The sequence below is a fragment of the Pungitius pungitius genome, chromosome 3 (assembly GCF_949316345.1).
Source record: "Pungitius pungitius chromosome 3, fPunPun2.1, whole genome shotgun sequence".
Classification (NCBI taxonomy): Eukaryota; Metazoa; Chordata; class Actinopteri; order Perciformes; family Gasterosteidae; genus Pungitius; species Pungitius pungitius.
In genome coordinates, this window is record NC_084902.1 from 4,491,030 (window position 1) to 4,502,226 (window position 11,197).

Below are 11,197 nucleotides of genomic sequence, written 5' to 3' on the forward strand. Positions count from 1 at the left end.
GACTGAACTCCCATCGGTCTGAGCGCCGAGCCGGTCTGACTCTACGCCGTAACCGCACACCAGGCTCATTAGCAACACATCCAGCCTGTGTGTGTGTGTGTGTGTGTGTGTGTGCAGAACGGCTGTGTGCTGCGAGTGTCTCTCACCCAGACTACTCACAGTCTGTACTCACACTCACATTGTTCTCCTACTCACACGTTCTTCCATTCTGTCTCTCTCTCTACTGGCATTAAAGCCTTCGCCTGATTATAACACTCACAGAGCCTTTAGGTGCTATTCACAGTATAATGATCTCTGCAGTGTGAAGCTTCTGAATTGGAATACCTCTTATTAACTTCTGCGGTTTGAGCAGACTGCACAAATATGTTCAGATCCATCAATCCGGACTAATCATGCACTTCATCATAACGATTGAACAGATAGATTCCCGAATGCAGATTTTTCAGCTAGTTATGTAGTTGCCTTTAAATGTGACCCTCAGTCATCAAGTCAGTTTTTTTTATACATAAAACAGGACACTGTTTAGTCCTGTATGTTCATGAGAAGGTTCCCAGCTCACGTGAATATGTGCTTTGGTGAAAGCCGTGTCATTGAAAAGGGCCACGTGTGGCAGCTCATTTTGTACTCGAGGTCGGAGGCCCTCTCCTCCAGGAAGAAATGCGAAATGAGAGTTTGAGTCAGTGCACTCCGGAATAATCTGTCTGCGTGCACGCGGACGAGTGTTGTGCCACGCGTGCATATGCGCGGCGGTGTGTGTGTGTGTGTGTGTGTGTCTGCGGGAGCTAAGTGGGCGAGAATGGCGAGCAGAGAAGACTTGTGCTCATGACACATCTCAGCCACGCTACACGATGAAGAGAGAGAGAGAGAGAGAGAGAGAGAGAGAGCATGTACCCCTGCAGCGCTATCTATGATCCCTCTCCCTCGCTCTCCCGCCCCGTCTCCCTCCTCCGGCACCCACCAGGACAGCGATGATTTAATGATGAGAGAGACCACTTTGATTATTCATACGCAGCAGACGAGTCCGCTGGTGCTGTTGTCTCACACAGACACACACACACACACACACACACACGGGCATTCAAATATGTACAGAGGTACGAGAAAAAAAAAAAAAAACGACAGATGAAGTGTAAAAACTGTCGAAGTAGAAGAAGAAAAAAATAAAATGTAGGGATGCCAAAAAACAAGTGTAAACCAAAACAGAAGCAGTGGCACACACAAACAACTGGAAACACACACATGCTTCCACACACGCACTGTACCACCCCCCTCCCCCCCGGGTCACAACGGCAATGTAGATGACATTGTAATCATTTGTTTTGGCTTCACACTGTCTGGCTACAGTTTGCTCGTACCAGGAGTGCAAGGAAGGTGAGACAATCTCAAGTCAATTCAAGTCTTTGAATTTATAAGGAATCCTTTATTTTACTGACGTGCTCCTTGTGCAGCACAAGCAGGAGGAAAAAGGCCTCGCTCCGTTTTTGATTATTTCAGTGGTACAAACAGCACAAAGGTGTATCTACGTGTGCGTTTGTTCATTCTGACTCAGCTCTGATGGGATGTGGCCTACTCAAGACACCATTAATGCTAAATGCTAATGTCAGCGCGCTAACAAGCTTACAATGACGTGGCTGATACGAGATTTACATCCTTCAAATATCGCTAGCGTGTCTGGGCTAAAACATGCCAGGGTTTCTGTGATAAATCAACATTTGACGACAACTTGGAGCAAGTCACTGTTTTTTTTTATGGGGACTCTACTTGTGTATGTGTGTGTGTGTGTGTGTGTGTGTGCACGTTTGAGGCCTGTGCGCTTGTGTGTACGCACGCAAGAAACCTTCAGCCCCGGCCCACCCCCGGCACGATGAAATGTGTCAGACGTGGGACCGCCAACGTTTAAACCTCATCACTTATTCACTCGCAGCACCTCCCTCTCCCTCGCTCCCCACACTGCCCCCCGCGCAGGAAATCGCTGATTTATTTTGCATAGCAACTATGAATTTTAAGCGAGTCCTATTAAAAGAGTCCCCTCAGCCCCGTCTCTAAATGTTATTGCTCCTTAACGGGGGCTATTTCCTCTAAATCTGCGGCCTTGGCAAGTTAACAACGACGAAGCTGATGTTTGCTCATCGAGAGAGAGAAAGGGCACGCAATGAAAGCGTGTGTGTGTGTGTGTGTGTGTGTGTGTTTGTGTGCGTTACTGCGTCTCCGTGTGAAATCAAGTGTATTCAAATATTGGGGTTTGGTAAGAGCAGTATAGGAATATGAATATACATGTTTGAATGAGAGTTTCGTTCTTCCTGTCTTTAGTATGTGAGAATGAAACATGTTTTTTCTGAAATGTCCTACGATCTCGGCTGATCTTGGTTGTGCTTCCACGCTGAGCTGCGGCCTGGTCTCATCTCCATGCATCTACCGCGCAGCACTCGCCCGGCCTCGGGCTGAAACTATTCTTTTTGATAGCCCATAATTGCTTGGTTGATGTATATTTTTTAATATCCAGCGATATTAAAGGGGCCTGGTAATAAAACACGGGTAGAGGAGAGGGTGGGAAGAAGGGAGACAAGGGAGAAGGAGAAAGCAGAGAAGGGGGCAGACAGAGGAGACTGAGGAGAAGGTGCTCAGGTGGATCGGATGTTCTTTAATAAAACCATTTGGGTCAACTTCCTCTTTCGCCTGGACCCGTTGACGGATAACCTCGGTGGTAAAACGGTTTACATCTGCAGATTAAATAGAAGCAACAATGAGGTGGCGAGAATATGTAGTGATAACTATTTGATGGCCAATTAGGCAGTCGATTTTATCAGGGGTAGCTAAGTAGCTAATTAAGTTAAAGTTGACGCCATGATTGACACCTTGATGTTTCCAACTGACTAGTTTTGAAATGACAAATCACATGTCGTTGCATTGTATAAATGAGGCAGCCGTCACATGATGTCGAATATAGGCTAAAGTGGTACACAAACTAGCTTTGCCTCTTACATTATTATTAAATTACATTATAGAGTAAACACATGTTTTATTTAATCCATTTCTTACACGTTTGCTTGTTTGTTTTTATGAGAGAATGAATAAAAAGACATAACCTAGCGAGTACATAACCAGAACTACTCTATGGACAAACAAACAACAAAATCCACACAATGAAACATGATTTTTATAACAATTAATATAATATCTGTTTTGTTAGAAGAGTGATTCAATGAAGCCGATAAAGAGGTCTGTAAATGGTGAATAAATATACGCTTTCTTGTTGGCGATGGGATATTTACGCAAACAGCTGCTATCAAATGGAAAAGGCTATAAAATGAAACAAATAATTTCTCATTTATCTTTTTAATCTTTCTTGCCCTGCTGAAAATGTAAGAAAAAAAAAAGACAGACGGAGAGTGCACACGAGCAGCGGAACGCGCGGCGTACTGCTCTTCCCTCGAGTCCCCTCGTCGGCTTCTAATTGAAGTATTGACGGATTTAAATGAGGCTGAAATGCACTCAAGAGTTCCAGAGCCTCGTAAAACACACACACACACACACACACATGTCCACACGTTACACACAAGCAGAATGAACAGAATGCACCACGAATAATATATAAACAATTCAAATGAATAGAAAAGTCAAATATAACGGGCATCAGAAGGATTCTGTACGATTGAAAAAAGCAAAAAGTGCAAGTGAGCAGACTTTTACATCCTGCGTGTACGAGTACAGTTTGGGGTTTAAAGGGCATGAAATGTGATCCGTCGCTGAGTGACCAGCGTGTAACGAGTGAGCAGCCCGACGGCAGCGGGCCAAGGACCCAAAGAACTTACAGCCGGCTCCAGTGCTGTGAATTGTTCCGTCAATGCTAACTGAATCATAATTGACTTGGGAGGTTTTAAATGACACCGCGAGAGAAATTTGATTCGGGAGTAAATGGACAGAGTGTTAAAAAGGGGAAGTGTGCTCACATGCAGTTAATCCACATTCGGGCGCTACGGATGACGACATATTGCGGTGACGTCACAAGGGAACTGTTAGCACGGCGTTAGCCCCGGTATTTACGATTCTGCAGATGTTGGTGGAGAGATTTTAGCTTCTATTGTAGCTAGAGCCAGTACAGTACAGCGGTATTGATATAATGCTAATTATTATTTTTATAATTCTGATTGTATACAGTTTACAGAAAGACTTTCTCTCCGCGTCTCTTAATTTTCCTCAAAATGCACAATGAACCAAGTTACACTGGTTGCGTCATCGTTAGCATTTAAAGGAACAGGCACTCAAAACAGGTCCCTCTGTTTACAAAGAGTGCTGTTTTAAATGATCCTTGAGGTATTTAGACCAAAATATGTAAAATGGGCACACGATGGGTCTTATGAGATGTTTTCTTCTCCCATATAAAATGCGCCTCACTCATGAATTTTGAAAACTTTGAAATACCTTAACAAGGTTGTAGCTAACAAGTGACTAAATGAGGCATCAGTGTGTCAGTGTGCACATAAAACAGAAAGAGAAATATTCACTGAGAAGCAATGCACTTTAGTTCTAGATCCAATATTCTATTGTTCATCTCTGTGGTAAGAAACTTACAACTCAGTATATTTTCATAAAATTACTGGAACATTTACAAATTAATCTCAAAGGGAAGAAAACAATATGAATAATAAAAGCAGAAAATAATGTTAACATTATAGTTCGTGTTAATGGAACTAGCAGTTATGAGAAGTAGGCTTACATTATTTAGCACTAAGGCTGTCAAAATTCCCTTTGATAGAGCCGAGTACAGCATGAAACTGAAGCCTAGAGCAACAGCAGAGTGCATTCGGCGGGTCAAACCTCTCTCTCTCTCTCGCTCTGTGTTTCAGTCACTCCATCTTTACTTTGGTCAATGGAACAACTGACTTCAAAGAGCAATGAAGACTCATCCATGTCATTTCACTCTGTTTGAGGTGAGTCTTTTTGACTGTGAAGGACTCATTGGAATAGCGGAGGTTTGTAAATACGCTGAAAAACATGGCACGAAAAAATGCACACTTGTGCTGCACAAGACCGTTACATCTTAAATGATCTAATGTTGAATAAATAAAGGATGTCTTTGGAGTTAGAAAGGCCACAGAGAGTTGGGCCTTCCGTAGCTGCATCCACACGGCTCCCTGCACGGGAAAAAAAAGGTCAGTACTGCCGCGGGTCAACTTGCTGCATAGCAACTGTACGCTACAGTCGGCGAGCGGACCAATGGAAACACAGAGAGCGCGTTCCTCTCCGAGCCTGCTGCAACGCTGACAACTTCACACAGTGGCAGCTCCCGACCTCGTGCACTGCGAGGCTTCATTACAGTGACACTGCACTGCAATGCCAGCCGGGGTTAATGATAACAAGAGCTGATTTATCCAGAAGGAGATTAGTGTATAGAGTGGTCAGAAGTCCAGGGTTACTTTCAACTTCCATTACATCTCTTTTAAGCAAGTCAAATGTGTCAGATCCTTGTGTTTCTTCTTCACGTTCATGCTCTTTATCTCAGACTCTGCGCTGGTGAGCAGCGAGAAAGAGGAAGAGACAGAAAGAGGGCTGCATGTCAGCGGGGCTCCTCGGGATCCCGTTTGATAACAGTAGCAACGGGAACATAAGCCCCGCTCGCATCCAAGCGCCATGGAGATGAGGAGCCACTCCTAGCGCCACGGGGGAGCTACGTGCTAATGCCTCACTGGAGGCAAGAGAGCCCGGCAGTCGGGACCACTGACACAAGACCAGCCACGTGTTTATGTACACCAGCCCTTCGCACATACGTTTGTGCAAAGAAATCGTACTAAATCATGTTTTCTTTCTTTATTTGGGCCAGCCTGGAAGTCAGGCCCCTTCAAAGCATTTTGGGGCCTGAATCTGAAACTCAAGTTTGTTCACCGTGAACTATCGAATCTCCCTCCCCTTCGCTTTGTTTCTTTGGTTAACGCTGGAACGCAGACGATTCAAACACACGACCATTACTGCCCATCAGCTGATATTGATCGCGCCTCGGTCGCAGGCTCTTACTTTTCACGGTGAGGTACATGGACTTGCTGACATCGGCTCCCACGTCGTTGCTGACCTTACACAGGTAGAAGCCGCTGTCGTCTTCCAGCACGTGTTTGATCAGCAGCGAGCCGTTGCTCAGCAGCTGCACGCGAGATCCGCTGTTCAGCTGGATGGGCTGAAACTGGGGAACGCCGGCGCCTGAGACAAAGGAGCAGAGCAAAAACAACACCGTAAACAAGGAGAAAACTCCTTCTACTGCTCCTACCCTACATCCCTGTGTATTGGTCACTGTGCTTGGCAGTAAGCTGATCTCCTGTGTGTGTGTGTGTGTGTGTGTGTGTGTGTTTGTGTGCGAGCATTCATTTGACCACGCGTCTCTGTTTACAGATTTGATGACAAAGCCTGTCAGATTTAGGGAAGGACTGTAAACGTGTTTCTTAACGCCAGGCTTTAAATCCTTAAACTGCCGAGCACGCCGAAGCGGGGCCGAGCTGCCGGTGTGATGCAATCAGAACAGACATAATGCTCGTGTTTAACAAGGCGGCAGATTGGTGCAGGGGAACAACGGGCGGGAGGAGAGCAGCGCGGGGGGGGGGGCGAGGGGGTCTTGCATTGCTGCCGTAGCCGGACATGGATTCTTCTCCCGGAATGTTTACTCCTGTGCGTCGAATCTTTGCGAATGTTTGTTGATTTACTTGATCCGGAATAAATAGTTGCATCGACCGCATAAATGCGCTTGTTTATCCCACATGCGCGGATTTGTCAGATTAAGAGAACCGTGGGGGGGTAAATCTCTGGTGCCCCCTTCCCTCGATTCTTCAGTCCAGTACGACTGACGCTTGGTGTCCTTCGCCGAAGCGTCGCTGAAATAATTGGACTCGGCATCTCTGACATATTCTCGCCTGCGTGGAATTAATACCTATCTTTTTAATAGAAAATGATATATAATTACTCCTTTTCTATTGTTAAACGACACATTGTAATATTCTGCAAAGTCCGCAGGAAACGTCACCGACTTCATAAATAATGAAGCCGAACATCCTCGGAGCAGCCTGCTCCTGTAGTGATGAAAGCACTGTATCCCACCTTGCTCATGTAGTATTAAACAAATGTGTGAGCCGAGCCAGACGTTGCATTAGCTCGTGTTAAAGTAAGCGTGTAGAGATTAGGCTATTTAGTGCGCTGTGGGTTTTTTGCTTTTTAATTAGAATGCAGTCAAGTGGCCGTGGCTAGCAAAGGGTCAAGTGGTGACTTTGTTCCTGCTCCCCTGGCTCCGGCGGGGGAGCGGAGGTAGAGGGAGGGAGGGAGTCTTTGCATATCCAAATGGTGCTAGTCATTATGCTAATAGCGGTTGACCTTTACTTACTGTTGCGGATCTCCCAGAGACACTCATCTGGCTCGTACTCCTGTTGCAGTGAAAGCACGCGCAAACAGGCATTCTCTCCGGCTTGCAACAAATGAGACAATGGCTTCCCGAGCCACCTACCCTGGGTGTATTTTAGTTCTGGGGGTGACTTTCATTGCTTCTTTGAACAACAACATGAGTTGGAACGGGGAAAGATGGGCATAAATACTTTAGGCCTGGAAGGAACAGCGACACGCCTCGGCGGCGGCGGCGGAGCGATGGGGCACTTCCTGCTGGATGCGTAATGCTTGTTTTTTAACGTTACGGCCCACACAAACACTCTGCTAAGCCTAATCTCTGCACTGACCAGAAATGGTCAAACAGTAATAATCGGGCACAAGGCCTGCTCGTCTGCACACGCGCGCGCACGCCCGCGCACACACAAATCCAATCAAAGGCTGAAAAACAGATCGGATTCTTTCATTCCTTTGATCATGGGGCCGAGCAAACACACACACACACACACACACATGCCACTCCTCATTGGTTGTTGTCCTTCTGTTGCTGAGGCTTTCATCCCGGGTTATATGGATGATGGAGCAAACACCTGGGGCTCCTCTTGATCCGCCCTGCTCAAGTGGCCGAACTCACCTGCTGCCTCCCTGCCCGTCTGTCTGCTAAAGCTCTCCGTGTGCATCTGTATATCACTCGGACTACTGTTCCCCCGTCTCTCTCTCTCTCTCTCGCTCTCTCTCTCTCTTAGGATTCTCTGATGGTTGCAGGTGGAGACCCTGCAAACCGCTCAGCCCGCCGTTCACGGAGCAGATGGCTGAGCGTGTGCTTTTATGTCTGAGTATTGCACACACATACGCCCCTCACCTGCAATGCTACTGTACTGGCCTAAGAAACACAAGCTGAGACCCAGCTAGCTGCACACAAAGCTGCAACGCAGTTGGCGAAATTATCATTTAATTTGATAACTCCTGAGGCTAACTTACGGGTCAATAATAATAATTTTTGGTTTGATATTGTAGAATAATAAATACAAATCATTTTCACATGATTGCATTTCCCTTTCGCATGTTAGCTTGCGTGGAATGGTTAAATCAGGGGAAAGGATTCATTAGAAACTAAAGGCTGACACCTCTAATAACTTAACTTCAATCCAGAACAGAATCACCACTGAGACGGAAGATTAAACGACCCTCGAGCCGTGAGCTTGTTTCAATACTGTGTTCATTGTTGCGGTGAGTCGTTGAGCGGTGGTCACTTGGCAATGCAAAGTGGAACGTCACACATTAAGAATAAATCCCATCACACTCATTGTAAGTGTTAATGTTGTTGAACTAAAGACAGTTACGTGACTGCAGTTTGTCTCGTGAAGGTTAAACATTAAGTGAATTAAAACACTCCATCTATTGAATCTGGAGTTAATTACCTTGAGGGATGTACCTCCATTTTACTCAATCAGAGATATTATTACTGAGCATCCTGGTACCTCAGGAGACTTCAGTCTGCTCCCTTAGTCCGTGTTTGTATTTAAAAGCGTGACTTGTTTTTTTGACTCATCCCCTTCCGTCCGACAGGTTCACCAACGCATGCTGTGGTTATTGTACCTTTGGAGTGCTCCCATACGATGGTGGGTGGAGGGTAGCCTTCAGCTGAGCAGTTCAGAGTCACAGTTTTCCCATAGATCCCATCTTGGTCCTCGGGCTGAACCACAAACTGAGGAGGAACTGCACATGCACAAAACTCAACAGTTGACATTGATACATGAAATCCCGTCGGTCTCTTTATTGCAGCCGTAGCCTCGACACTGCACCATTCGAGTTTTACCTCCGGTCACACAGCAGGAACTAATAAGTGTAGATGGGCACTGCAGGGATGGCTTAAAATGAAAACCTGCACACATATTGCAGATTATGGAGGTCCACCAGGGTGCCATTAGATACATAATCTGTCCCCCTGAGCTTCCTCACCTCGAACAATGAGCTGACTCTGGTGCTCCACTGCAGCAGCCTCGTTGCGGGCGACGCAGGTGTAGTTGCCGTTGTGGTCGGGCGTGAGGTTGGAGATTCTCAACGAGCTGGTGAAGTCGATGTTGTCCACGGTCACGCCCAGGCTGACGGGGATGGGCCGTCCGTCTTTCTGCCAGGTGATGTCCAGCGGGCGGTCACCCGACATGACCACGCAGGGGATGAAGACACGTTGGCCGATGGTGAATCGCTGGAACTCAAAGGGCTGAATGTAGGGAGGCACTGGCAGGGAGGAAGAGGCACAAATGTCAACTGGGATTTCAGCACCATTGTTTTTCTAAGGGCCGTTTTCATTTCATTTCATGGATTTTGTGGCACATACGGAGTCCTTTTCTCAGAGCAGAGCAAAAATATCTTTTAACTATCTTGCTTTAAAGAGGCCACTGGAGGAACACAAAAGACATCAACAGCAAAACATTCTGCGATAAGTTCTCAGCTTGGAACATTATGTTCTCTCAGAAAAAAAAAGAAGAGCACAGAGAAGCAGAAAAAGCAATGACGTTGAGGTGAGTCATTCAGGTTGCATGGGAAAAGAAATCTGAACCTGAACTTTTGAGTTGATTGATCTATCATCCTACATACTAACATTGTATCCACCACTCCAAACCCTGATTGCTGGACCACTGCTTAGAAGAAAACAAGTATTCATAATAAAACCACACAGTTACACAATAACTATCTATTTAATTTGTCGATTCTCTGGTGAAATCTCCAGCTATCACACAAGTCATCTGTGTTTCAGTGTCCAGTGAGTTGAAATAAGCAGCACTTTAGCATCTTATTTAATTCACAACAAAGGGGAGATAATGGACTCCAGGGATCCCCAAAGACACTTCCGCATTTCAAGCATGAGCAGAGTAAATTAACAAATGCACTTGCCCACTATAGCACCGCCGGGAAGTGTTGCTTTGTATCATCGCTCTGTCTTTAGGTCTCACACTCGCTCCATTAGAAAGCGTAATATAATGACAACAACCTAGCATACTGCACGCAGGGAAGGACATGGAGCATAATGGGGAAGCCCTTTTGAGGATTACCTTTTACAGTGAGGATCAGTCACTCCGTTCTGTAAAGTGACACGGTGACGCTGTCGTGCTTAGATGCCTTCATCCCCTCAGGAATATCAGATTAGTCAAAGATGTTTTAAGGAACAGTTTAACATTTTGGGAAATGCTTGTTTGCGCACGGCAGGAGGTCACTATAACTGGGAATGAAAATGCCTCATAAAACTGCATTTTCCACACACTAATATCTTTATCAATTAAACAAAAGAAGAGAAAGATAGCTTTAGGGGTGCTGGTGAGCATAGTTTTTTTTTTTAACCTTTCAGAAGGGTGAAGCTAGATTAGATCTCGAGGTCGGGCGGCGCAAACGCGACTCAACGGGACTGACCTCTCACTCGAAGATGGACGCTCTGGGAGTCCATCTTGTTGGGCTGGACCATCACCTTGCAGTTGTACTCGCCAGCGTCCACCTGCTGCACGTTGCTCAGCTTCAGCGTGCCGTTGTTCTCGAAGGCTCGCTGTCGGTGGTTGAACGGGAGCAGTGCCGAGTTCTTGTACCACTTGATGGAGTAGTAAGGGTAGCCGATCACGCGGCAGTGGACGAACGCGTCCCCCCCGGCGATCGCCGTGATGTTTTTCATTGGGCGAATGTTTGCGCGACCTACAGAGGGACAGAGAAGGAGAAGAGATCCTCTATAAAGACATTCAGTGGAAAGTGACGTCAAATCACTAGAGCTTTATTTTTGGTGTTTTTGTTAATAGAAACATATTTCTGACTTATTACTTTCAAAATATATGTAGTAGTTAAACAAAGAAAG

The 11,197-nt window shown here is 46.0% G+C and overlaps 1 protein-coding gene across 4 annotated transcripts in view; it reads right to left on the reverse strand.

The window, feature by feature from the left end:
* The window catches only part of dscamb (Down syndrome cell adhesion molecule b), an 88,491-nt gene that overhangs the window by 17,785 nt on the left and 59,509 nt on the right, over positions 1-11,197 (reverse strand). For all 4 annotated transcript variants that reach the window (XM_062561097.1, XM_062561098.1, XM_062561096.1 and 1 more), the window contains exons 8-11: positions 10,768-11,040; positions 9,319-9,597; positions 8,956-9,075; positions 6,013-6,192 (exon numbers count right to left, since the gene is read on the reverse strand). In XM_062561097.1, the coding sequence (XP_062417081.1) occupies positions 6,013-6,192; positions 8,956-9,075; positions 9,319-9,597; positions 10,768-11,040 (852 nt within the window). The remainder of the gene's footprint in view (positions 1-6,012; positions 6,193-8,955; positions 9,076-9,318; positions 9,598-10,767; positions 11,041-11,197) is intronic.